At 41.8% G+C, this 27,969-nt stretch overlaps 2 protein-coding genes across 2 annotated transcripts; one reads left to right on the top strand and one right to left on the bottom strand.

Moving 5' to 3' along the window:
- Positions 1-5,265: 5,265 nt before the first annotated feature.
- LOC138604306 (trafficking regulator of GLUT4 1) lies at positions 5,266-22,358 on the bottom strand. The gene is made up of 5 exons (XM_069676213.1): positions 22,120-22,358; positions 12,924-13,218; positions 12,295-12,584; positions 12,042-12,174; positions 5,266-11,181 (listed from the first exon to the last, which is right to left on the bottom strand). The coding sequence occupies exons 2-5, from the start codon at positions 13,162-13,164 to the stop codon at positions 11,165-11,167; spliced, it is 681 nt and encodes a 226-aa protein (XP_069532314.1). The 5' UTR covers positions 13,165-13,218; positions 22,120-22,358; the 3' UTR covers positions 5,266-11,164.
- Positions 22,359-24,004: 1,646 nt separating this feature from the next.
- On the top strand, positions 24,005-25,924 carry LOC138603954 (protein glass-like). The gene is made up of 2 exons (XM_069675735.1): positions 24,005-24,197; positions 24,930-25,924. Exons 1-2 carry the CDS (start codon positions 24,005-24,007, stop codon positions 25,922-25,924), a joined length of 1,188 nt encoding a protein of 395 aa, XP_069531836.1.
- The last annotated feature ends 2,045 nt before the right edge of the window (positions 25,925-27,969 follow it).

Raw genomic sequence — 27,969 nt, 5'->3', positions numbered from 1 at the left:
GTGTCTTTTAGTACAACTGGAAACTGAACAAGACAGTTTTCAGATCGCTGTGGTAGCAGCTTGTCAATCACAGGTAGCCCCGCCCTAAAGCATTTCCTGCTTCAGTGTCTATTTGAATCTAAATGGGACAAAATGATCATCATGCTGGATTAAAGAAGACTAAAACTTGCAAATGAGAACATAAACTAATCAGGAAAATGTTTACTGAGGTAATACATCAAGTAAGAAGTAGGCTTATGTCTCATAGACTTCTATAGAATCTTTTTGCAACAGTGGAAACGCCCCCTGCTGGACGATAGAAAGAATGCAGGTTAAAGGCAGTTTTACATCGCTTTTGAAACCAAAAAGCTTCGTCTACTTTTTATCAACAGTCTGATGATCGGAAGCTAAAAAATGCCCATTTCCTGCTGCCACTGTCAGTATTTTCACTTGTAATCCGTTTTCCTGATTATATTAACATACCTTTACTTGTAACAGAGTAGTGTCACATGGTAGTATTCTTTTTTTCCTGAAGTAAACGATCTGAGTACCTCCTCCACCACTGGAGAGACCACAATGGTAATAAATTACCCTTAAAGCTGTAAAATACAGAACGAAAGAGCATTATTGCTGCGAGTGGCCTGGTACCACAGGGGACACCAGGACAGGACTGCAGATCAGGCAGAAGAGGTGGCTCCTTTTAATTCAATTCATCGATCCAATAATTCAGTCAGGAGAGGATAATGAATCCCTCAAGGTTGACTCTAATTCTCTCCCACTGTCTCCTCTGGTTTATTTTTCACTTTATCTTCTGTAATCCTCCGATCAGTCTCCTCTGTCTCTGCTCAGGTTCTGACCTCCATGTTTGTGTTGCTAAAAGATTAAATCAAACTCAGTCGGTACCAAAGAGAACTGCCCTTACTGATTGTAATCCACGCAGCAACCTTGGGGGGGCTAAGAAATGAAGCCAATGCGTAAGTGCCGAAAGCTGCAGTTCCTAAAGTGGCCACTTGAGGCTGGCTCCTAAAGTGAGTCAATCCCCATTAGGCCCCTTATTAAAATGCCTAACTTTACAGCAGAATTAAACATGTTTACAGCCTGGTGCAAAAGCCTGGTTTTTGGTCTTTAGCTAGCTTCTCTAATCTTGACAACAATTGTGGGTTTTAAAAGTTTTATAAAACTCACCTGGTTAGATGATTAAGTCTTAAAGTTGAGCATAATTAGGGGAGCTAGCCGCTAGCTGTCAGATCTCCTGCTTTACGCTGCCTCTAATGCTGATCATTTTCACATCTTATATTCTCCATATTTGTCACCTGATCTTTGATTTCAGCTCTTGCTCTGCTTCTATATCACATAGATAAAATAATTAGTAACTGTTACAGAAACATTTTTGATAAATCCTCCGCTGTCAGGTCAGAACACTGTGAAGTGTTCTTCATAAAACACAGAAACAGCTCTTCAGTCTGAACCAACCCTGAGCCTCCTGTGAGCCGACAACAATCATCAGAAACAGACAGCCAGCGTCACGCTGCAGCCCTGAAGGTCGAGGATGATGTGAAAGCAACTAAATACAAAGAAATCTTCAAGGAGGAGAGAGGTGCATGCTGGGAGATTTATTTTTCCAGTAAAACAAGAAGAAAACAGCCTATACAGGAGTATACTGGAGAATTTCCATTTAATCCAGCTGTACTTTTTAATCCAATGAAAGTACAAATGTTATTTAGTGCAAATCTAAAATAAATGTACATTTTACAGAGTTGTTTCTAATATTTTACTTTTATTTATATAAAGAGGGTGGACAAAATAATAGAAACACCTTTTAACGCTGTTGTGCTTAAGCTTAGCCCGGAGTATGAAATAAAGGAGCTAGTGTTGAGGTTTTTGATGTGGACCTGGTCCAGTGATTTCTAAGTTAGAAAAATATGGTCAAATCTCCCTTTCTGTAATATTTTTTTTTCCACAAATCTGAAACTATATTTTAAAAACTTTTAAGGATCTCTGGGTTAATCGCGTCCAGATTTGAAAAGTCTTGGTAAAGTTGATTATGATCAGGACCTGGTTCAATAAGCACTAGGTGGGAAAAAGCAGTGCAATCTGTCCACTGAGACCTGCTAAGGCAACAAAACCCCTATAAACTACACGTGCCATCTTTGCTAGTACTCACCAGCTCATGGGATATCACAGGTGTGGCAGGCTTAGACAGTCCAGACCATAAACTGGTAACTGAAGTCAGACGAGCTAATGTCACACAGGGCGAGCAGCTTCCAAGACAGCGTTAGCATGATAACTGCGATTAGCTTTACGTAATCATTTTTCCTTGACCTCGATGGAAAATGTCACAATGTCAAGGAAAGGTGTGAGGAGAATTCAGAAGAAGAAAGGAAAAGACAGCGTAGAGAATCGGACTGCACTGGCCGGATGTTACCGCTGTGTTTTCATGAACGGCTGAGAGGTGCGTAACTTTAAATGTAGCTGCCGCAAGGAATTGTGGGTCGTTATTTTCTTCTTTCCTTTTGTAAAAGATGGTCCAGTGTTTCCTTTGCCGAAGGAGATAATAAAGGAAGCAACTCGAACAGCTCTTATCATAGCCGACACCTCTCAGTCGTTTCACACGCAAAAAGGACTTTTCGACTGACCTGACACTGTGCTGTGTCTGACCTTTGACCTGTGACCACACCTGTAAGCCCCGCCCCTTATACCTTTTCAGAAACAGCTGATTGGACAGCAGCTTTATGTCGTTAACAATAATGTGTTTCTTTCTGAGTCAAACAATGATGAACAGCTTTATCCAACCTTCATTTATTCCAGAAACTTTTTACGTGTTTGTTTTGGCCTCACACAACATGAGGAGTAAACTCACAACTTTTTTATTACTTTAGAAAAATATAAATATATAGAATATTAAAGAAGGGCTTTTATTAGATGGTGCAGTTGCACTTCGAAACTGTGGAAGGAAAAAAAACCATATTATTGCATAATGTTTAAATATATCCATGTTTGGCCTGGAGATGTGTCTTTAATAGTTTTTGGACACAAAAGGAGCTCTATGGCAGAGAGGAAGGAGATATTTCAGGCTGGGATACACACATCACTGGTCTTTTGTAGTTCTTTGCAACGTTGATGTGGCTCTTTGAGATTTTTTTAGACCACTCCGTCCACCGCAGAGTGTTTACAGTCACTTATCTCCCATCTCTCTTCTGTTATTATTGTCTTCACCTCACACACACCCTCCTCCTTCTCTTCCTCCTCCTCTCCTGCTGCTCCATCTCACCACACTCATCTGCATTATGACACACCGCCTCCCCCCTCCAACATCCATCTCTGTTCATCTCTGTGTCTAGCTGCTTTTCCACCTTTGTTTCCTCCTCCGTCTCCTTTTTCCCTGCAACCACCCACACTCCGAGACACCCATTGACACCTCCATCAATCTCTGTTACGCCTCCTTTTTCACACCCACACGCAAACAATGCAAACACTTTTTCATTCTGCTCCTCTTTCTTCTCTTTCTTCCAGTATCCATCCTCACTGCAGCTTCTTCTTCTCCTCCTTCCCTTCCCTCCTTTCCTCCACCCCCCCTCCCCCCTCTCTATCTCTGATCTCTCCTGTTGTAGCCTCCGCTCAGAGTCTCTTAATAATTTATCAGAATCTAAAATTCAAATGAAGCTCAGAGAGAGAGAGAGAGAGAGATCTTTATCAACGGTAAGGAATCAGACCTCTCTCCGTCTCAGCATCCCAGGCTGCCTCTTGGTCCCTTGCAGACGGTTGCCGTGACAACACCCGCGTGGTCGTCCTAGAAACAGGGTGTTCCGAACGAAGTCCGTACCTTCCTCCGTCGTTACGTCTCCCGCTGCTTGTTTTCTTACTTAATTTCTTCATGTTACATTAAAAACCAAACTAACCTTTCAAAATAAAAGCGTGCGCAGACATTGAGGAAGATAACTTAATTTTTGTCCTTCTTTTTACCATTTTTTAGACTTAATACAGTTTGAACAGCTAGTGACGTGTAATGTTTAGATAAATCCATTTGCTTAAGTCTTCATGGACACCGTATACTGCCATAGAAACTTGTTTTTTTTGTGGTTAGTTTTAAAGGGAAAAACCTCAAAATGTTGGATTTCAGACATAGAGACATAGTCATAAAAAGATAATGTGGTGTGTCCTACTTCCTTATGGTCGACTGGAGGGTGTGCATCATTTACCGGCAGCGATCTCACGTCATCACCAGTCATCTGAATTAGCATTAGAAGGCTGCAGATTATAGTTGTAAGTGTACTCTGACAGGAAGTTCTTGCTCTTAATCAAATACAGCAGCTTGGGCCGTGGCTCAAGCTTTAAAATATGATGCTGTAGGTTCCTCTTTAGAGTTATTACTGGACGCTTTTAATGTGCTGTTAAAGCTCCTGTGAGGAACTTTCGGTCTGGGTGGATTTTGGCGCCCCCTGTGGACAAAGAGGTACCTCTCACCTCTTATCCTGCTTTCTTTAAATTTTTGCCCTGAAAAATGTTAGCAAAGGCAGCGTGCAGTTAATCGCTTCGTCTGACACCTACCCCCCTGCCCGCAGCTTCAGTTGAAAAATAACTCTATAGAAATAATCACTCTTGTCTCTGATGGTCTGGTTTGCTTTTGAAGGTCATATAGAGTCATCAGAATTAATTTCAGTCTGTTTCATACCCAGCGAAAAACTTCTCACAGGAGCTTTAAGTCGGATGACATTGTGAAGAGCGATAAAGTCTTCTTGGCAGTCGGTGGTAATGGATTGGTCAAACAAAAGACTTTCATCAGAGACCAGTGATTTTCGTGGGAAGCCAAAAGTAAACGTTGACTTACATTCAATATTTCTTAACTGAGTAAGAACATTCGGGTCATAGCTGACACTGAAAATATCGACTCACTGGAAGACACGAAAGTTCTTTGAAACTTTTAAGAGCAGTAGGAACAAAAAACATGATTTACTTCAACCAAGAAAGGTTTCTCACATTGCCGCCAACGAAAATGAACTCAAAGACGGCACAGAATGTCCTCTTTGTTGCTGCTTTTCAGAAGATATTTGTATCGCCTGTCTCTGTCAGTGATTAGTCATAAAGAGTGATCTTACACAATGGTGAGTCACCAACCTTCAAGACCCTGTGAGTAAACACAACGATCGTCTTCCTTGACATTTCTTTACCAGTATAGGTACAGAAGTCCTGGATTTGAATATTAACCTGTAAAAGTTCAGTGAAAGTGTCACATCCCTTCCTGTAAGCTTAAACTCGCAGGATGATCAATTAGCTGCAGACTCGGAGGAGGTTGTATGTAACTGGGATTTATTCCCTTCAAACATGTTCAGATACTTAACATCAGTAGTCAAGATCAATAGTGTCTTTGATATATGTATTGTGTACACCAATACTCATTCTGGATGCTTCATAAAGCATTCAATTTAAGGCATGCACAGGCACAAAAAGAGTCCAGTGTCAGTAGCAATCAATAATAGGAGAAAGACATAATGAAGTCTATTCATGCTAACAGCACCCCCCCAAACCCTGCCATTTAAAAAAGCGAGCAGGAAGCAGCGAATACTGAGCGTCACAAACGGTAGATTAATACAAAAGAGATCCAGAGGATAGAAATATAAAAATACAAAGATCAGTAATCAGGTGTCAAATGAGCATTTACAAAAAAATATGACAAGAAAAAGTGAAAAAAAGTGAACATAAAACGAGAGGAGTCGTAGGTGCCACTTAAAGTGTTGTGAACATCAAATGAACCACACAATACAGCATCTATGTACAGTTGTGTTGAAATCAGAAGTCCTGGGGAAGATTTTCAGCATTTTCCACTTTATAATAAAAGTCAAAGCTTCTCTTTAGATTATATTTTCTGATCCTACATTCATCATTTTTTTCAATTTTTTTTTAATGATTTCTGGGGGAGTTCACTTGAGTGTGGGCTGATACGTGACTCTAAATCCCTGTGAGGCTTTGTATGATATATAAATAAAGTTAATATGAACTGACTAAACATCTACAGCATACTCACAGGTGACAAACATATTCACTTCAAATTATGATTCTGAACACTGAATTAACGTTATATTTTACGATTTATTCTTGAGAGCTTGTGGAAGATATATTTCTGGTTTGAAGGAGGACAGTTAGCTGGCTGGCTTGCTAGCTAGCGATAACCCCTGCTTCATCCTAAGCTATGCCAAACACATCCTTTCTCCTCTAAGTTTTAACATATTCAAATTTAACATGTATTAATATAAATAAACCAAATTCTACGCTATGTAGTAATATTGATGTTGTTTCGCAGTAACGTGTTGCCTCTGCTTGCTTACTGGTTAGCTAAGCTACCGCTACGTATTGCAGTCACATTTTTCAAAGATATCTTACAGTCTCACCCTTAAATTTAAGTTTTTTTTCATGTATGGTGTTTTATCAAATTTAAACACATTACTTGACAGTTGGTTTGGTAACACTATTATCAGTCCTGCATGGCTCCGCTAGTTTCCTCTACTTTGCGTAAGCTAGGAGAACATAGCTTACTGTTAGCATGTGATGGTTGATTTTCTTTAATGCTAACTGCAAAGAAACACTGTGACAAATAGTTATGGTACATAATACAGTTAGTAGGTCTATGTATGAGTATCATTATTTAGCGTAAGTGGGAGTCTTTTCAGTTGAGTTGGTGTCAGGGTTATCTTTTCCTCACTGCCACGCTAGTGTCCTCCGCTTTGCGTTAGCTAAGCTAGCACACAACAGTGAAAAGTGTTGATTCTCTTTTATACTAACTGGACATAATATAATACAGTGACAATAACTATATTGTACACAAGTAGTTGTTGTTATTTAGCACTAGAGGACTCTTTTCAGTTGGTTCCCTCCACTTTGAGTTAGCTAAGAAATTAGCCATAGCCCACTTTGTTCAATCTTTGCTTTTTACAGTGAAATGGAGGTACATTTTGAAAAAGCTAGCTGACTCACATTTTGAATATTTCACACAGATCATATAGATTTAATAAAAGTTTTTCGTTTGAGTTTCATCCATACGCAACACGAACATCCATCCTCTTACAGAGGAAAGACAACAGGATTACACTAAATGCCTGACTGTGTCAGCTGATACCGAAAATCTTCCTCAGAACTTTTGATTCGTTAGTAAGACCAGTTGATTCTTTTGGGGCAGTTTTCTGTTTATATATGTGTTAATAATGTTGGAGTCTCTGTATAAGTTTGTACAGTTGTATTAAAGATAAATGACTGTATAGATGTGGGACTGTGTTCACAATCAAAACCCAGCACATTAATATCATAATTACGATGTTAGCGGTGACAATCTCCAAAGCACAACAGAGCAAAACACAAACAATAACACAAGAAATATAACAGTCAGTTTAAATCATTAACTTAAAACAATGTGAGGCGCAGTTGATAAAACACTGTAGGCAACTCTGAGAGGTAGCGCAAGCAAATTCCATACAAAACCGTGTATAAGTACACAACCATAGCAAAACTCAGGGAAGCTAGCATTCGTACTGACATCAAGCTGGGACCATTTTTGCATAATGTGATTAGTAAACAGGCATGCTACATACAGTACAGGAGTGGGTGGAGTGAAGGTGTAGGCAGGATGGAGGCGAGCTGAGAGTGCCCTCCGCCCCGCCCCAACCTACCACCTCTGAGCCTGACCTCACCTGACCTCCCCTCTACGCAGAGACGCCATCTACTGGTTCAAAGTTCAAACGTGTCACTGCTTTAAACCTTTGAGCTGTGCTTTATCTTTACAGCAGCTTCTAGAAAAACCCACGGATCATGGGAATTTTTGGCGGCAAGTTCACTTGGGTCAGTTGCGTCTTTGTTTTAACGCGTAGAGAAAAAGGGTACGTCTGAACCGGGCGGGCGTATTACAATTTCCCAAACCATTTATATACAAAGTGCTACTCATTTAGCTCTTCTGCTAAATGAGGCTACAGTCTCATGTAAAAGCATCCTGTAGTAAATACTGTAAACATGCACAGATTATAGTAGATGAAGGACTGATTTTGTTCCATAACAACAGCTTATTTCCTCAAAGTTCCCCCGAAACAATATGTCCACTTAGTGTCTGTTAGCTTTTAGCGGGCTAACAGAAATGTGAGGGCTGTTCCTGTGCAGGTTGGCACACACTCTGGTGTTTGGCACAGCGTCACACTGAGGCTCTGAACGCTGACACAAAGCTTATTAGACAGAGGACGAGATGAGCTCTATGACAGTGTAAAAATCGAGCTGTTAATGAGCAGGTAAACCCTGAAGGGTGTTACATCATAGCTTAAGCTGCGTCCAAACGCCCCAGCAGTAAAAACCAGTGAGTTTTTTATAGTCAGTCCCAGGACATGTTCACGGCACAGGGTGTTCCTTTAAAAATCCAGATTTCTGGTTTGTTAAATCACCAAATGCCAAAGGATTTTCTATCTGGCTTCAAGCATTGTTTACTGTGGAAGAGCTTCATCATCACAGACCTTCATATTAGAGGCGATTCTTTAAATATAAATGTTACTAATACTCTCGATTGAGTCGTGCCAATACACAGTCCTACTAAAATTTCTATTGGTATACTTTAAGAAAGAATTTTGATTAATGGAATTAGCACAATTAGGAGCCTACACAGTACAATTTATATGTAATATGATCTCGCTTGTAGTGTTGTTACAGTACAAACATTATGTGCGATTGATATTAGACATAAAGGTTATTTGGTGCTCTTAACATCCTTACGTGACGAGTAAAATATCCTCTTATCTATGCATGCCAAATGGAAGATGTGTGGGGACTGAAATTAAAAGGCTAGACAGGAAACAAAAGACAAATATAACTTAACCGTCTCATGTCAGATCACACTGCGGTGCACAGAAACAGACAGAGCGGAGTCCAGATCAGCGGTAGAAGCGTAACGTTAATCTCCCAAATTAATAGAAGGCCTGGAGATCACAGAGAGCAGCATCGAACTGCCGATCACTTCACGTCCATTACGGAGAAAACGCTGCACATACTGCGGTCAGACAGAATAATTAAATACGTTTGAATCAGAGGGACTCAGCTGGAATCAGTTATAGGCAAAGAGCTGCACTTAGGCATCCCAACGACCACAGCTGAGCACTCCAAGTCTTCAGGTCCACATTCAGACTTTTCCTTATGGAGATAAAAAGAGACAAAGTACATGTTTAAATCATAACGTCTGGTTTTAAGATGTGACAAGAGGGGAGAGAGGGGGCGGCTAGAAATGTGGGACATAAGGGACGTTGTTGAGATATTTCTCCGTAAGCAGCAACACAAACATCATGTCCCTTGAGCCTCAGACGAATGCTCAAGAGGTCAAAGGTTGCCAGCTTGACAGACTGAGACCAGTTGAGTCGCCGAGGCAAGACAGGGAGTGACGTCACAGCTTTGGCTCCCTATTAGACCTCCCTATGAAACAATGTCTGATTGTGTGCCGACCAATCAGAGCCCTGTAAGGGTGATTGAGAAAGGGGACGCCATATTTGCTATCTCTCTGTGAGATGGATGCAGCTGGGAGATTTATTAAATCGATATACTCTGTCTTCTTTTGCTTCAATCATTTTTTTCAATCAGCAAAAAAAAGCTTTTCCTGCTGCAACTGAAAACAGCATCCAGAGCAGATACATCAGTCACGAGCATCTTTTAAAAGGAAGAACAGGGTGGGCGTATGCAACCAGCAGAAGAGGTAATAATCTGTTAAACTGATGTAACTGTCTGTAAAATCAGTACGCTAACACGACGGGGCAGGGTGTGATGTTTTGAGATGTTTCGTGACGTCTTATGCGTGCCTCCCACCATCAGGGGTTTTTAAAAAGCAGCTAGCAGCTTACTCAGAGAAGAACTTAGTGGGAGTGTAACCCAATTTTTAACTGATTAGCAGACAAAATACAAAACAAAGCACCCTCTCTCCCAAACAGTAGTGGGTGAATATGGACACGATGTCCAACCTAACGAATGGCGACAGTTGATTGGCGGGCTGTGAGACCAGTAGTAGAAGGAATAGTAGTTTTGTAGTTGGGCAAACAAGTTTACTGCTTAAAGAAAAAGTCTGTTGATATTCTATTTTCATCAAATCTCAGGAGCAGAGTCAAAGTAAATGTAGCTTCTAACAAGTGTGGATTGCGGATTCATCCGCCACTGGAAATAGTCCCCGACAAATGCGCTATTCCCTGCTGCTTGAGATTGATAAAAACTAAAGTGAGCAGCTGTTTTAGGAAATAACTGAGCCTTTTAAAGCCAAGGCCAGACAGACACAAACTTTACTTTTGTGGGCTGTTTGTAAACTATTCGGTAAGAACCAATGGGCGTGGAGCTGAGAGGCACAGACAGGAAGTACTAGGAGAGGAACACGTTGTTGGTTTGAATCTGCACGAGAAGAAAAGCTTTGACGTTGGTCTAATATGAAGGTCTGTGTTTCATAGTATTTGTATATTTGAGGATGGATAGTAAAACAGAAGCTGTGTAAGAGCTGACATCAGCTCTTTTTCCACCTTTATGTGTGTGTGTGCGTCACAAACACCAACAGGAAAAGATGAATGATGAATCAATCCACCTCTTTCTCACAAAACAGGTCACATCTGTTTGTGCTTCCAGCCTTCACAGTGCAAAGGCTCCATCAGTTTCTCCTTCAGTTCACGTTTCATGTTGAACAATCACAGCTGCAGCATCTTCCGGCTTCAGTTCAGCTAAGTTTTCTAATTTTTTGGCATCAAAAAGTGAAAACCACGTCCCACAGTTTGCAGCAACACTGGACCTGCGGCATGGAGATTCATCAAGAGATCAGAATAATCCCATTTCCATCGAGACAGATGTCCATTTCCATGACCCACTCGTTCATCGATGAGAGAAAGTGGTCTGAGGAGGAGATAAGCTGCTACCACAGAATGAAATGAGCGTCTCGTGATCCATCTTGTTTTCTAATCCCTTTTCCAAATCGGGCATCGGTGTCAGGAGTGGGTTGATCGTTGGGTCGTGTTGGAGGTAGAGCGTCAGGCAGACCATGCTCGTCGTGCAGCAAGAAACAACAGCAAAGAACAGGAACAGATTTCTTTTTCATCTGGTGCAGGCGCTTGAGAAGGATAGTGCTTCAGGAAATCGGAGGGAGCGGTGTAATGTCGGTCAGATGTTGTCGTGCAGTCGTTCTCGCCATTCAAAACTGGTTTCATCAGGATTTTAATATCACTGAAAACAGAGGAAATACAGAATTACACGGAAATTAAGTCACATGATAACTACTTTTTTTTGTACCAAAATGTCTTCCAAAAAGTTCTTTAGCATTCATTTCCAGGTACCCTTTAGTGTCCATTCCAAGATACTCTTTAGTTTTTGTTTTACAGCATCCTTTAGCATCTGTTTCATGTTAGCTTATGTCTGCGTCAAGGTTCCCATAAGAGTCAGTCTCATCCCTAGGCCACACGTTGAAGTAACCCTTTGCATCCTTTTCAGAGTACCCTTTAGCGGCTGTTTCAAGGTACCTTTAGCAACTTTTCCAAGTACCCTTTAGCGGCTGTTTCAAGGTACCTTTAGCTACTTTTCCAAGTACCCTTTAGCGTCTGTTTCAAGGTACCTTTAGCAACTTTTCTGAATACTATTTAGTGTCTGTTTCAAGAACCTTTAGCAACTTTTCCGAGTACCCTTAGCGTCTGTTTCAAGGTACCTTTAGCAACTTTTCCGAGTACCCTTAAGCGTCTTATTCAAGGTACCTTTAGCAACTTTTCCGAGTACCATTTAGCGTCTTTTTCAGAGTACCATTTGGTGCCTTCTTCAAGGTATTCTTAGTGCCTGTTTCAAGGGCACAAAATCTTTTTGACCCATCCATCACCCCAGAATTCCACCCCAAGTCAACTTTTTTGGTTTTTCTACTATGTTCCCTGACTTCCTAAATGCTGGATGGTTGCTCTATCTAATATTGTCACAGATGGGTTCAAATTGGCTCACGATTGTTTGAGTAATGTACAAATTATAGTGCATTACTTAAATTGCTAGGAGCAGATTTGTAATTCATTCTGGCTAAAACTTCAGATTACTTGGATGCTACTTACATCCCCAGTTGAAGGCGATGGCGGCGGTGATGATGGCGATGCCTCCCAAGATGGAAACGACAGACAGAACCATGGCATTACGGCCCAAACGTCGAGCTCCATCGATGTTGCCCTGCTGCAGACTGTTTCGGGACTAAACAGGGTTAAAACAGTACAGAAAGGTTAAAGTGGGGATAAAATCAAAACTGAAACTAATTTTTTGTAAGACAAAAGTTAGCTTTTCCCAATCAAAAGACACGGACTAAAGTCGTACCATGACGGAGAAGGTGAGGGCTACGATGTTGATGGGCCACAGCGGGCAGAAGCAGGACAGGATGGCCAGGATCAGGTAGTCTCTTGGCTTGGACCCGTCCACAGTGGCCTCTGTGATTGCACTGGGCTGGCGGGTGAGGGAGGGCCTGGGTGAGCCCCCCGCCACCGAGCCGGACCGGCTGCCCAAACCAGGCCGACCGTTGGCATGGCCACCAGGCTTGGCTTGTAGCTTGGGCGACACAGAGGACACTGTGGGAGACGAGTCGACCCTCACGGGACCGATGCCGTTACCTGGAGGAGCAGAAGTGAGCAGAGGGGTCACTTAAGTGGGAACCAATGGACTTGGAACTTAAAGCCACAGGCAGGAAGTGCTAACCACTGCATCACCGTGTAGCCCCAATGTCAAAATCAGGAAACAAAGTACAAGTACCTCAAAATTGTGATTGTACTGTAGTTACGTTCCAACACTGATTGTTTTCTAGTGTACCATTGTTGGGTGTCATTGTCTCTTTAGCTGTTTCTTTATTAATTACTCAAGCAGTCTATCATTACTTGTAGAAAAGACTCAAACAAAGAAGAAAAATGGTGTCCATGGAGGGTCATGCACAGGCTCAGGACAGGTGTATTTACTGGTCTCCATGTTGTCATTGATCACTGTCAGGAGATCCATGTCTTTGCCCTCCACTGTTGGATTGCCATCAGGAGCGTCTGTTGTTGGGGGCGGGACTTGTTGCTCGGCGCTGACTGGTTGGGAGGTGACAGCGGCCTGGTCGGCTTCTCCGCCCTGCTGCGTGCCGATTGGCTGGTGTGGCTGCTGGGACTCCTCCATGCTGCTGGATGGCTGGGCGGCGGCGCTGGGACTGGTGGCCATCAGACGGTGACGAGAAAGCGAAGTGTTGAAGTGAAGCTAAAAGCAGGGTGAGCTCTGAAATGGAATAACGGGATGCAGTCACATTTTATTTAGTCAAATAAGCGGGAACATTTTATATATATTAAACATTTTAAATGACTTTTACACAAACTGCCTTGTGGCTGTGACTGGGTGATATTTCAGGTTTGATCGTGTTTGTTTTTCTTTGGTTGGATGATTCAAGTGAGGTTTCTCAGAGAGGGAGACTCTTTTGTGTAAGCTCATTTGGTTGAGAGTTTTATATTAAATAATCCCACTGACATCCAGCAGCAAAGTGGAAGATACAGATTCTCTATTCTTGTACTTAATAACTGCACTGTTATTAAAGTCAGGAGATTTCAGAAACAATATTAAAACTGCTGCCCTATTATGCAACAACATTATTAGATTTTTCAGACGTCTCTTTTCGGTCCCCGACGGCAAACCAGAATCAAGCCAGACACCAAAGCAAGGATTCATAGATTAAATACGACCACAGAATGTGAGTTTCTTCAGGAACTAAAGACACAAACTAAGAACTTTTTCAGGACAATTACATGCACTTATATGAGTGCATAAATTAAGGAATTTGTCTGGAGCTTGTCTGTATTACTACATTATCATCAGAAGCTGGAGGAGTCTTGTTGGATGTTCGGTGTTGTAGCTTTGATTTTTTTTACATTGAAATAGCAGGAAAGCTAAGTGGACCTTTCGTTATTGAGTTTTTTTGTTTCCCAGGTCAAAGGTGAACTTTCAATCTTTTACTTTAAAGCCAGCATGGAAGAGATAAAATGCTTAGAAATGAACGGATATTTGAAAATCTAATTCCACGGTCACTTATTTCTATTTAAGAGGATCATGTGGAAAGGCTGTCTCACCTGTTGGTGAGATTGTTTTTTCACGAACGTCTCGAACTGTTCCTGTTGGACTTTAAAGTTAGAAGAAGTTCAACCTTACAAAAGAAATTATCTGACGTCTTACGAAAATAGTTACACCCAATTTTTCGTACGTAACGTAGGAATGTCCAACGCGTTCACACGAACAGACACTTTGCGACCGCCTCACTTTTGCCAGCATGTTTTAATTGTATGTTAGCCTTTCGTAGCCCTTTTTACATGGCAATTCTGCCACAGTGCCGTAACGATGCTCCGCCGTTACGCCGCCTTTGCTATTTTACATTGAATCAAGAAACGCTGGCGTAAAGCTGCCCGAGTGTGTATTTATACACAGCGTTCTGGCGTTGCGGATGCAAAACGTGCACGAGCTGTTAACATATAGTGCGAGCTTCACATACACACGCTCTACCGGTTACACTGACGCCGTTCCGACTCCGCCCCACCATCCATGTGTTTTACATAGAAGATGAAACGTAACAGAGGCCTAATAATCCCGCCGTGAACTGGCAGTGTAAAAGGGGCTCATGTCTTTGGGTTTTCATGAAACAGCAAGGGGGGTAAGGCATAGACACGAAAAATACCTGGTTTATGAAACACATTATTGCAGTCTGTTTAACCCATAACCAACCACACTTGATGTTCTTGCTACTACGTCCCCTCTCTTCGCTCTCAGGTAGGACGTCCATATTCAAACGCACAAATGAAAGTGCATTACTTGTCGAAGGTATACCTGTGAAGACGGAATAACAGCCTGGGAAGTTGCAGGCTAAGATAGAGAACAAGAAGAAAGTTTTTTGTACCCTGGAGCACAACATAAATATAACTCAGAACCATGATGTGTGTGGGTTGATGAGGTTTTGCTCCTTGCTGCCAGCTGCTGACGTTTCTGGCTCCCGGCCTTGTGTGTAGGTGGACATGAGCTCAGGCAGTGTTTGTTTGAAGTCCCACAGGTCGCTTATGGAGTTTAAGACTCGTACGTCACTGAATGCCTCTTTGAACCAGAAACATCGTCAAATTAACCATTAATCAGCTGCGTTCGTCCCAGTTGCTGAAAGTCGATGTTTAATGTGCGACACAAACACGAGGCTTAAAACACTGCAGCCATTTTTAGCTGCAACAATCACAGAAAATGTCGGTGATATCCTGGAGTGACTGATAAATAAATGCTTCTTGGATCTTGTGTTTGATTAGAAGTTTTCCTCCGCAGTGTGGATGTTAGCGCCCCGCGGCAGAGGCTCATTGATCCGAGCGACAGCCTGGAGTACGAGCAGCTTCTTAAAGAGCAGATTTAGGAGAGAGCTCGGCCGCAGCACCCCGAACACTGTATTGACCTGCCAGGACTCGATTGATGACTTGTACTGTTTCCCCCCGCCCCTGAGGGCTTAACAATGCGGTGCTGCCTCGCTCTCTAAAAGCTGACAAATGCAGTCTTTTCTTACAGAGTTACACTCAGTGTTACTGTTACAGCAGCATCCTGAGGCGCTCTGAGCTGCAGTGTAATTTAAAACATGTTACAGGATACAATTGTTCTTCAAAGGACCTCTGCAGGGACCTGTGGAAGACCCCCGCGTCTCAGAGCTCAGACTTCCTGTTAAACATCAGCTGAGGCGCCCATGATGCAGAGAAACATCTGCACGTTTAATGCAGGGCTGCTGATGGATTTAGAATTTAAGTTCAGGATTTTATTGACAATTTGCTGTTATTAATCACAATGATTATTTTGGTCTTAAGACTAAAACTTGTAATAATGGATATTAAAATGTTAAATCAGCACAAATAAAGTTTATTTAAAGCTGCAGGCATTCTTTCATCACTGCAGTCCATCAAACAATCTTTAATGTTCCTTTAATAAGCAGTCCCTCCAGGAAGTTGCGTTCTCGCGCTCTTTCGAGTTCACGCAAATTCCACAATGTTGCCGCAACTTTTCCACAAATTTGCCAAATCATCCGACTTCCCCGCACGTGGAGTCATTTACCTCACCAAACTTCTTTGATGTTCAAGATGTGTGACAGCTGTGAAGCAGACAGCGGATCGGTGTGATCGTCTCTCTGTCACAAGCTCCTTAATCTACAGTGTCTTTGAAGTCGAGCTGAAACGGCATTACGAGAGTATCTAGCTTCCGTATCGTGACGTATTTCTGAGTGAAACAGGACGTGCAGGCGGGACATATCATTAGAGGGATTTGATTTGATTGTTGAGAAGTGGGCGTAGACGGACGTTCTCCACAGCGCAGTAGCTAGCTAACTGACCAAGCGTTCTTGGTGCTCTGCGGCTAAATGTTGCAGAATGATTGGTTGAAATTGTTTGGTGCTAACTTACGTAAGCAAACGTGAAATTTAGTTTTACCGGAAGAAAAAATGATCGGATTTTGATATAGGAATACGAAGAAATGGATTTTCTGTATTTTTTTTGGCCTATATTGTCAAATAGATGCACAATATTACCGGGGATGTGCTCTAAAAGGATTAAAATGACATTTTTCATTTCACCTCGACTTTAAGGAGACTCATCATCATTCAGAAAACATCTGAAAACGACTCTAATTAGCCAAGACGTTGAACATTTTATGGATATCATTTTAACACATTTCACTTTTTAAAACGCTTCAGAGAAATCAGCCATTTTGGCCGCAACAATCGCGGAAAAAAACTGAATATGTGTCTGTGAACGTCTGGCCCTTTGTACTAAAAGAAAAAAGAAACTTGACTGTGTGTCATGTCTGCACCTTAGTTAATTTACACTTTCTGTTCCCTCTCACCCTTGTCTCTGTTTCAGGTCTGTGTCCTGTCCCTTCCCCCGCCGTGTGCTCACCTGCTCCTGATCGTCTCTTCCCCAGCTGTGTCTAATCACTCCTCATTACCTCTTGTATTTAAACCTCATGTCTCTCCATGTCATTGCCAGTTCGTTGTACCTCGTCGTCGCGTTTCAGCCTTCTCACAGCACTCTGATTCTCGTGAGCATCGACCTCGTTTGTTTTCTGACCTGCCTCTTGCCTCTCGATTTTGACACTGCTGCCTTGTTGGATTGATCACCCGTGTGCCGAACTTTGCCTGATATTAAACCTTGTTTAAATCTGCTCCTGAGTCGAGTCGTGCAACTGAGTCCTCCCTTTCTCTGGTTCGAGTTCTTGACACTGTCTGAGTCAAGCAACCAATCAGGGTTAAAATGAGTTGGACACATGTCCGACTGAACTAATATCAATACTTTTACTCTCAACTAAATTGGTGCTTTCATACTTTTGGTTTTGAATGCAGGACTTGAATTGGAGGACGTTCACAGTGTTGTGTTTTATTACAGTAAAGGATCTGAATATTAGTAAGTTTTAAAGTAGAAGTTAGCATATTAGCATATTCCCCCTGTATGTTGTGAGTGGCATTCAGAGCTGCAGAAGAAGGTGAAAGGTCTTTAATGAAGAGCCGGGTCGTCATTAAAGGGGCCGGGGCCTAAACAGCAAACTCCCACATCAATTAACCTGCTGTTGCTTTCCTTCTTTCCTCAGTAAGAGGCGGCGTCGGCTGCATGGAGCTTCCTCGGACACTTAGGAGTCAGGAGGGGAAATTAGCGGGAACCATTAAAGCCATCAGGCTCTGTTGTTTTTAGCTCGGCTGCAGCAGCGTAATGACTCCATGAAAATGTTTGCTTCATGCCGGGGGTTGGAGCATCAGTTAGCTGATGTATCGGCCTGATACACATCGGCCATTAAATACTGGCCGTCAGTCAGTGCAGTGTGGGGTTTCGATGGAGAGTCTCAGGAAAGGACAAGACTGTGAATGAAGAAGATACTTGCATGCTTTCTAATAACCAGCAGGGGGCGACTCCAGCAGTTGCAGCAAGAAATCTGATTCTATAAAAGTCTTTAAGAAAATGAGCCAACTTCAAAATACAGTCTTATTTAGAGTAAAACAGACGATAACACAGAGCACGCTCCAGGTTGTGGCAACCTGAGATTGACAATTAATTTCAACGTCAACCAGAAAAATGTCTTGTTCCGCGTTTGGTTTTACTAAAAGAGCCGGCTTTTCATTTTTTTTTCACTCAGTACATTTTGTTTAAAGACTATTTTTTGCTAGCCAAAATTAGCATCCCAATTTCTATCACTGATTCTGTGACTTAAAAATAGCAGCTAAGCTAACGTTTGCTAACGCCTCGCTCCTCTCATCCAAATATGAGCTGTGTCCCAATTCAGGGCCGCATCCTTCGAAGGACGTATTTGAAGGCCGATTGCGTCACAGCGGCGAGTCGAAGGCTGACCTATTTCAGATGCGTCCTCCTTTTCCCAGGTCACAAAGGATCCATCCGGTGCGTCCTTAGTGGCCCAACTTATCCAGAGATTTATTGCGCGTCAGTCAGACGAGATGGCAGACCCTTAAACGGCCTAGGAAATGTAAATGTTTTTGGTTTCAACTCATTTGAATAGCTAGCGATACAAATGTTAAAAGTTCCGCCAGTTATGTTAGTTAGCTAGCTAGCTACCTGTTGCTAGGCAAGAGGAGCGGCACTTAGCGACGCAAGAGCAAGGGCGGGAACAGCCGGTGACGCAAACAGGAAATCCTCCGTAGACCAGACCGCCTCATCTCAGCACAGGCTACGAATGACTCCTCTTTCGTAGCCCGCGTCCTTCGAAGGGTGCAGCCCCCGAGTTGAGACACAGCTGTGGTCACCTGTCTCCAAAGAACCAGGTGGCGACGGCCAAAGTGCCAAACTCAGGGCTTCAAAATGGTCCACAAACCAGTGGGTGATGGTATTGGGGCTCTAGTCAACGGTGCTAAGTTATGTTGAACTATGTTGAAGAAATTACAACAACCTATTCATGTTATCGAGTATTTTTTTGTCCATTTTCGAGCCCTAAAAGTTAAATATTTTCCATAAAATGACCAAAATCTGCTAGAAATGAGTTTCACTGTAATGAATCAAGACAGAATAAGACTAAGAGACTAAACTTCTTTATGCATTAATGTAAAAGTAGAATTTTATTGTTTGATTTATTATTAAACACCCTATTTTATAAACGTATAAATGTGAGTTTATGTACATAGTTAGATTGTGTCTCTGCAGCTGAAACCATCAGAATAAACCTGCATGTTGCAGAGGTTGATGTTCAGCCTCCTCAGATCTGTTTTAGCACCAAAATCAATTTCCACTTCTCGTTGGCAGAGCTGCACACGCGCACGTCTGTGAACTGCAGAGAAACATTCATTTACGTTGAGTTTTTACCTTTGCTACACACTCGCCGACTGCTTCATACACGTGTTCAGTCTAACCATCAATTCTACTTTATGGAGCTCAGAGTTTTTAGTGTTTGCACACCCTGTCAGAAGGAGCTACAAATCTACTTCCTGTTTAGAATTGAGGATGCTGTGGGACAGAAATATGTTGAAAGGTAATGATCTACCTCTCTCATGTAAATGTGTTATAAGGACCACCTCTCAATATAATGCAACCACAACTTTCAAAGTAAGCATGTAGTTAAACTAATCATCCCGAACAATTTCAACACAAACTAGAAATTACTTTGTATGGGCAGAATGTGTGTTTGACATGTGTGTCTAAGAATGTATTTATATTCAGTCGTCGTCACACAGCAGCACATTTCTGCATCCAGAGGCCGTGATGCTGCGCATGTTGGTGCAGCCTGGCTACCGTACCAGCACTGATTACTTCAAACAAAGCAGAAACTAACCGTGAAAGTGAAATCAAACGGGTTGCAATGATTAAAAAGAATCTATTTTTTCCTCCCTCTGAGATCTTTTGAGGCGAGAAGACAAATTGTTTCTGTCATAATACTAGCACATACTTCGAGCACTGCAGGGGGAATTTATCCCGCAAAATGGCTTTATTAATTATACTTTAATATGTTAAAAAATATATATATAAATTTAGATTTGATGAACAGTATTTTATGTTTTATATTTTTCATCTTAACAGCCTTAAACTCTAAACTGCGCAACAAACTTATCGTGTGTGTGGTCCGATCAATATTGAGTGATTAATTTGCAGTTTAAATGTAGCTGAAAACTCGGAAAGAAATTAAAAAACAAAGCGAAAATATAAGCAAGTATAAAATACCATCAGTATGAGGAAGAATCATTTTAGGGCCTGTGTCCTCCAACAAAACCAGTGCCGTTTCAGCGCTCAGTGCAAAACACTCCCTTTTTGTCGCTACGCTCTCAGTTGGAAGTAGGTCAACTTTTGGAACACTGCGCTCGTCAAGGTCGCTTCTTCCTCACCAACCAATCAAAAGGAAGAAGGGGCGGGAATTTCCAGGTGTAGATTCCTTTCCGTTGTTTTCTTTGTGAAATTTAAAGGATTGCGAGAAATTAGCCAACAGTTGAAACAAGAACACCTCATTAAGGGCCTATGTCCACAACCTCGATTTTAGAGCGCTTTTCACCAGCGCTTACTGTTGCTAGGTTACGAAAGTTGTCTGACAACACTTCCGCTTGGTAGTAACCGATAGGTCTATTTTAAATTGCTCTGTATGCTAAATATTTGCTGTTATTCATGGAAAATTCATAAGAAAACATAAAAACAACGGAGATGAATCATGTCCTGCATTAGCAGCAGCTCTACACCTGGAAATTGTATATCAGAAGTACCGCCCCTCCTTGGTTTTGATTGGTCAGTGAGGGAGAAGTGACATTTACGAGGGCTGCGGTGTTCTAAAAGTTGAACTGTTTTCAACTGAGAGTGCAGTGACAAAAAACAGCTGACGTTGAGGGCGTTTTTGCGCTGAGGTCGCTGAACTGCACTGGTTTTTTACAGAAAAAAAACGCAGTTAGTGGACACAGGCCCTAAGAGCTCTTTATCAAGGCTTTTTGAGTTGGTCGGGGGTACATTATTGAAAGAGTCAAATGGTTAGTTTATCCACTACTTGTCAAATCTGCTCAAACATAAAAAAACTGCTCAAAGTTTAAATGTTTAACCACCTGAGAAGCTCTACAATGAAACCATGTTAAGGTCAGATGTTTCTGAGTCGTTCTGAACAGTGGATCCAAACTGGTACCATCAAATCAGAGATGTTTTATTACGTTCAGACCAAAGCTTTTGTACGTAAGTCAATCCTGAAATTACATATGAAGCTTAACCCAACATCCAAACTACATTAAAGGGCCTTAAATTGTCCCTTTGTAGTTTTAATGTGAGGTTAAATTCAGCAGCAGCAGCAGCAGCAGCAGCAGCGTCCTGAGCTCCATCATCACCTGAGGACTTTAAACTTTAACTCTAAACAACATTATCAGACCCTGTGTCGGCTGGTGGGGCATCTTGGTCTTGGTTTTCCCGTCCCCAGCTCACACCTTCATCCTGCTGCCTCCTCAGCTTCATCGCACACTCTGACTGAAGAGGCAGCCATGTTACTGTCGCTTCACACACTTTAACCCACATTAAAACAGCCACTCAGTCTAACAACCATCTGCCACTTCTTCATCTCCTCACTGTAACGCCAAGTCAAACCACTTATCCTTCTTAAGCACCAAACATCCGCATGAGTGTTGTCAGAATTTAAAGTGCTGATTCTTGTCTTCAAACAGGAAGTGAGGATAATTTAGTGTTGAAACTATAAAGAAATAGTCCATATTTATAATTTATTTCTTCACTGTGCTTAGAAATTGTAATTTTCACTGGCATTCAGGACTAAAACAATCTTTCATTTCAGCCTTATCCCCATGGAGCAAGGACGTGGTATGAATGCTAACAGAAGGAGCAGTGATCCTCACCAACCGGCTTCTCGCAGGGCTTCTAGAAAACAAACGAAACATTCAAAAATGACTGAATTTTTCCTGCTAGTGTCAAAAAAATGCACGAATAACAATCTTGTGGAGCAGCACAGCTCGAAAGCTGGGATGTAACGCCTTAAAAGCAACAACCACATTTTAATACATAATTAACAGATCTCTCATCCTGTACAAATGCACCAAATGCATCCCAGGCGGACAAAAGGAAAGTGTGATGCAGGCTGAGCAGAAGGGAGCCGACACACCCACTGAGAAAGTGTGGCAGTAGCACGTTTTACCCAGCCAACGTGGAATAAAAAGGTTTTTACCTGGTCCTAATCTACAGGAAGCTGCAGGCTGATGTTCATGGTGTCTCTGCAGGAGGTACAGGAGGTACAATCCAGAGGTGGAGTTGCAGCAACAGAACTGTAAAATAAAAAAAATAGGCAAAAGATTCTGGAATAAACACCTGGTAGATCTTTAAAAAAAAAAGGTGGAAAAGCTCTTTAGCTCGTCTCTGGTTCTATGAAATAATGTGGTTCAGGCTGCAGATGAAGCAGAGCGGTGGGATGTCGCTGCAGCAGCTCTCGGTCTGTTCCACTGCAAGAGGTAAAAGGAAAGGGAGGGGTGCTTAAATGTGTGTGTGTGTATGTGTGTGTGTGTGTGTGCAGGAGGCAGTACTTTCACTACAGTAATCCTCTCCATCCTCCGTCAGTGTAAAGGTCGCTGAAGTTACAGGAAGTGCCTCTTTACATTTTCAAAATAAAAGAAGCGTGTGTAGATTTCAAACCAGTTAGTAAAATAAGAAGGTATAATCAAGAAAATGTGTTTAGAAGAAGAAAAATGTTTCACTATTACATATTGTATTATTATATTAGTATTACTCATGCATTAATGTAAAAGGTGATTTTGCTGTTAAGCTTGTTATGAGGTATTTTATATAGAACAACTGAATGAATATGTTCATCACGAATTATCAACTATTATTATTTAGTTCCTTTTTAATATTTATAAACTTTTTCTCCATTAATCAGTTTATTTTGTTTGTAAAAATGTCAAAAATGATGAGACATGGCGTCACAATGAGCCAGAGCCCAAAATGACACCTCCAAAATGCTTGTTTTGTCCAATTAACCAAAGTCCAAACCTCTCAATACATTTAAATTATTTAAAGCAAAAGTTGCAAATCATTTCATCTGAGAAGCTGCAACCATGAAATGACTTTACAGAAAAACTTTGAATGATGTTTAAGACATTTCTGTTAATCAACAAAATGCTCAATTGTTTCAAATGTTCTTAATGTAACTAAAGCTGTCACATAAATGTGCTTAGTGCTTTAAAAACTACAATATTTGCCTCAGAGATGTTGTGGAGCAGAAGTAGAAAGACTTAAAATACAGATACCTCAAATTTGAGCTCATCTTAAGTACTCTTATTTTGGAGGGAAATCGCTCCATTTCCTGTACTGTCTTGGTTAACCATGGATATTTTGCTGCACCTTTTTTTGTCGCCATCCTGCTGTGTTTCTGCTGACAGAGCACAATCCCAACAATGCACCAGTTACTGTCTAGATTCAGCTCTGGGAATACTAAAGATGTTTAAATTGAATATTATCCTTATAATAAAGGTTTCAATGATTATATTTAAATTAATTTCAGTATTAGTGCTTAGTGTCTGTATCACTGACTGTCAGTATGAACTCCTGCATCCTGAAATATCTGACAATAAACAGCCCTTAAAATGAATACTGAAACTAAATGTCTGTCCAATAAGATTAACGTAGTTATGGACAGACAGTGTTTTATTTTTATTTTGAAAATTAGTATGATATTCATATTGATAATTGACTTGAGTGTAATTGCAATAGTGGATGTTCACTGCCCTCAGGTGGTCACAGTGGGGAAATGCAGGAAGCATAGTAAACTATCAGTATAAATGCGATTTTGATTATACGTAATGTTTTATTGCAAATAGCGAAGTTGCATATCAGTAATTGTTACAGTTTAAATGTAAATATAAAATAGATTTTTAGGAGTGAAATTTAAAATTGATGACATTTTTAATGCAGGCTATATATATTTTTTGGAAGTGACTTTTATTCTGAAGGTACACGGTGAATCGACGCAAATCAGAAGCACCGTTTCCTGTTTCGTTTTGTTGTTGTCTTGTTCTGTTTCCGGTGTGGATGCTGCCGCAGCTGTTTATGGTTCCAAAATGACCAAACTCCAGCTACTAAACGCCTACCTGACGGAGCGGCTGACGGTGGTGGTGAAGGAGATCTTAGACGTGGTGGAGGACACGGTTATCGAGTACCGGGAGGAGACCGCCAGAACTAAGCGGGAGAACGAGAGCCTGCGGAGGCAGCTGCGGGACATCCTGCTGCTGGAGGCCGAGACGGAGTGGCTGAGTAAGGGCTTAGCTAGTCAGCTAGCTCCAAGGCGAGCTATGAAAACAAGATTCAAAACTGCCATGAAAAATTTGCCCAGTTTAATCTTTCAAAGTAGATTAACTTTAAATACTGGCTAAAACACAAACTGCAAAGTTTTTCGGCCAGGTTAACTACCGGTTTTGAATTCGGCAACAGTAAAATATACCGAATACATTGACATTTTGGACAAAAGGAAGTTTTCTTAGCATTTTCACGTTACTTCCTCTTTTCCCACATTCTGGTGTCAGCTGATGCTGCGAAGACAAAGTTAAGTATTGAAAGTGAGAAGCGCTGCGTTTTGATAAATCTAGCAATAAGCCGAATTGACTTTTAAAATGTATTGTAACAGAATTTATTAAATAAGTATATGTAAACGGACGAAATCATGGACGTTAAAAATATTATATTAAATTGGAAGAATATTGCATAGAGTCAGGCGTGACCTTTTCTCCATACAGTTGAGCTTTAGTTTTTCACACAAATTACTGACTTACTTATTTAAATTATAAAACTTTCTTTCATAGACTCAACTGACAGCTAGTCATTCTTGTTTCCATTAGAGGGGATTTCCGCACACCTGTTAGTACATTGAATGAATTACTAATAATATGACTCCCTCTTTCCACCTCTGAAGCCTGCTGTAGGAGATATTGCCACTAATACGTGTTTATATTGCTGTGTTGACAGTTGTGTTACTGTGTCTTGTTCCAGGGTCAACCCGATCCACTCTTGGGTTTGCATCTCCAAACCAGCAGCAGCCACATGATTTGGAGCTAAGGCCCCTATCAGAAGAGCCAGACTCGACCCTGAACACAACCAAGCCACATCATGAGCAGGTTGTTTCTGTGCCGCTCCTGTCGCTGCAGAGCGAGACGTCCCCGGGGCCGATCCTCCTGACGGGAGACAAAAAGCCTGCTGAGACCCTGGAACCGGTCCTGAAGCCTGATCCTCAGAAGAAGGCGTTTGGGAAAGCTTCACCTCTTCCTTCTCATTCCTCCTTGAATCCTCCTTCAGCATCAGTTCCTAAAATTCACGTTGAAGTTCCTGTGCTGAGAGAGTCCCGGGCCCCGGCTCCCACTCTGATCAAAGCTGAACCTGAGGAATACGAAGTGAGTGAACCTGAAGGTCACATAAAGTCTCCGACAGCGGCTGGTCACGCTCACATCACGCAGGAGCAGTCGAGCTTCAGGACAGATGCAGAGCAGACAGTAGTGGTGCGTTCAGACCGACACGAAGCTCATCGAAAGACCATATTGTCTGAGGAGAAGGTGTCGGGTACTGACGTGGGCACAGCAGCGCCTTACATCCCCGAGCTCGTCCATCGCTGCCCCCGCTGCGGCGAGGCGTTCGACCAGGCCAGCAGCCTCCGCCTCCACCTGGAGCAGAAAAGAAAGACATACGCCTGCGAGTGGTGCTGCAAATCCTTCGCGCAGTCTGCAGACCTTCGGCGTCACCTGCGCACGCACACGGGCGAGAGGCCGCACCGCTGCACCTTCTGCTCCAAGAGCTTCAGCCAGAGAGGAAACCTGCGGCGACATCTACGCATCCACACCGGGGAGCGGCCCTACAGCTGCCCGTACTGCTGCCGCACCTTCAGCGACGGAGACACCATGAAGAAACACAAACGCACACACTCAGGAGAAAAACCTGACCGCGGCCTGCAGATACACTTAAAGAAGGATATGTGTTTTATGGTCAATGCCTGATTGGTCAATTCAGGAGAGTCTGAGGCGCAGGGAGGTCCATCACTTCAGGAGAGGCAGTGGCATCACAAGCCAGTGGTTTGTGATGCAGCATGATCACGTTTAAGATGACTAAACTGTAAAAAGATGAATTGAACTTGAAGACAAGCAGCACAGATCAGCTGTCGAACCTGATCTACATTCCAGCTGATGTTATCTCCTTGTTTCTTCCGCTTTGTTTTCCTCATTCAGACAGGATTACATTTATCGGCAGCTACACTGATCATCCATGCCTTCGTATTTATTTATCTATTTATTTTCATGTCTTAAGTTTTACTTACAAGCAAGTATGAGGAGGCTGGAGAGACTGCCTGCAGATAATCATCACACCATCTGCACCAGTATTCCCTACCGAAAGACTAAAAACTGTCTCCAGACTTCTTCTAGTTGTAGGAGCCTTTTGCACCAGACAGAGTTACTGTAAACCAGGGAGGAAAACTTAGAGAACATTGCACTTAACATCGAAGTAGGGAAACATTTTAAAACTGACACTTTAATAATTTTTTGATAAGTTTTTCCTCTCAAATTTAGGAAACCAAGAAAGTTAACTGCAGAAATCAATCAAGGTATCGTCAACACTGTCCCATTGAGGATGAGGAACATCAGCGTTTGTACAAACATGCAGTATAATAGTTTATCAGTCTGAGCAGGAGATACATTAGGATTTTAAAGGTCACACATGTAGCATATGTAGCTAATAAAGTGGTAACTGAATTTAATACTCACACACGCTCTGGGCCATTTTCCTACATGTATTCTTTATTTAGGCAATAACACACTCAAGGTCGTGATGTTATACTGTATATCAGCACTGCTGTGATTCAGTCGTAGATAATAAACGACAACGTCACCACCTCCAGTGTGATATTGCTTTTATATAAAAGTTACACAAGCGGCAAATAGCAGTAAAAAAGTAACAATCAACAGATTATTTTTTGTTCCACACCTTAATTGAAACTGGACTTTTGTTGCCAAGCAACCCAAACATTCTCCTGCACTCTGTGTCTACAGGTTACCACAGACCAGCTGTTTCTATCATGTACATTTATCTGTTTGTTTTAATTTATCATCAGCCAGTGAAATAAGAGTCTGCTGTGTGATTCAGAGGTACCAGCTTGATTAATGTAGACATACGCTGTCTGCTGTAACGTTAAATGACGTGATTCAACACCTGGCTGAGGCGGAGGGATACACACAGTGAAAAGTCCCAGTGATGTTCTCTATATCAGCACTCATGGAATGCCTCTTGTCCAATGAGATTAGGTGGTCGGAAGTAACTGTTGTATAAATCTTTATAAGAGCTTTGTGTCTTAATTTGAGAACATTGATTTTCAGATTTTGTAATACTTCCCTTTAAAGCCCTGCCCTTGCACAAAATGAGTCCCTGCTCGTGCATAGATTTTCTCTGCTTGTGCTCAAACAATATGCTTGCATTTAGACATATTGTCGCTTTAATAGATATTCTATGCCCCATTTTCAACCCATCTCCACCAACCAGGTTGCATCTTTGTGCTCCTGAGTGTGAGCCTAAGCAGAGCAAATGTAAGCGCAAGCAGGGACTATTTAAGTGCAAGGGCAGGGTGCAAGGGATAACCATTACAAAATCTCAACATGAAGTCAGTATGTAATGCTCTCAAATCAGGAGACCAGGATCGTGAATGTAGAAAGGAAAATAGTCCGCTCATATGTTGATGTTGAGGTGTTAAAGTAGAGTTGTTCTGTGCTAGTATCAGAATGCCTTTGACACTGCTTAAAATGCGTTATTGGATATTAACGATTAGCCAGTCACTGCACCAATTTCAATACCATTATTCGTTAGCGCCCAAAAAATCCAGTAGTTTATTCTTCTCCAGTAGCCCACACAGCAAATATATATGCAGAAAGAAAGGACTGGGTTATGGTAAATGATCACGTGACAATAGCAAACAACAACATAGCAGAGCTAGCCAAGAGTGTAACGTTAGTCAAAGCTAGCTTAACGTCAGCAATCTGTGTTTTTCAACTTATAA

This window comes from Semicossyphus pulcher, unplaced genomic scaffold (genome assembly GCF_022749685.1).
Source record: "Semicossyphus pulcher isolate SPU_LCO1_2020_fin unplaced genomic scaffold, fSemPul1.0.p SCAF_25, whole genome shotgun sequence".
NCBI classification, from domain to species: Eukaryota; Metazoa; Chordata; class Actinopteri; order Labriformes; family Labridae; genus Semicossyphus; species Semicossyphus pulcher.
Note: the sequence above shows the minus strand (reverse complement) of the source record. Positions and strands in the feature narration are given on the sequence as shown.

Coding starts and splice junctions, on each gene's coding strand:
- LOC138604306 (XM_069676213.1), bottom strand. CDS start 13,164: ATGGCCACCAGTCCCAGCGCCGCCGCCCAGCCATCCAGCAGCATGGAG. Junction 12,585..12,923: donor CAATGACAACATGGAGACCA/GTAAATACACCT, acceptor CTGCTCCTCCAG/GTAACGGCATCGGTCCCGTG. Junction 12,175..12,294: donor CCCTCACCTTCTCCGTCATG/GTACGACTTTAG, acceptor AACCCTGTTTAG/TCCCGAAACAGTCTGCAGCA.
- LOC138603954 (XM_069675735.1), top strand. CDS start 24,005: ATGACCAAACTCCAGCTACTAAACGCCTACCTGACGGAGCGGCTGACG. Junction 24,198..24,929: donor GGCCGAGACGGAGTGGCTGA/GTAAGGGCTTAG, acceptor GTCTTGTTCCAG/GGTCAACCCGATCCACTCTT.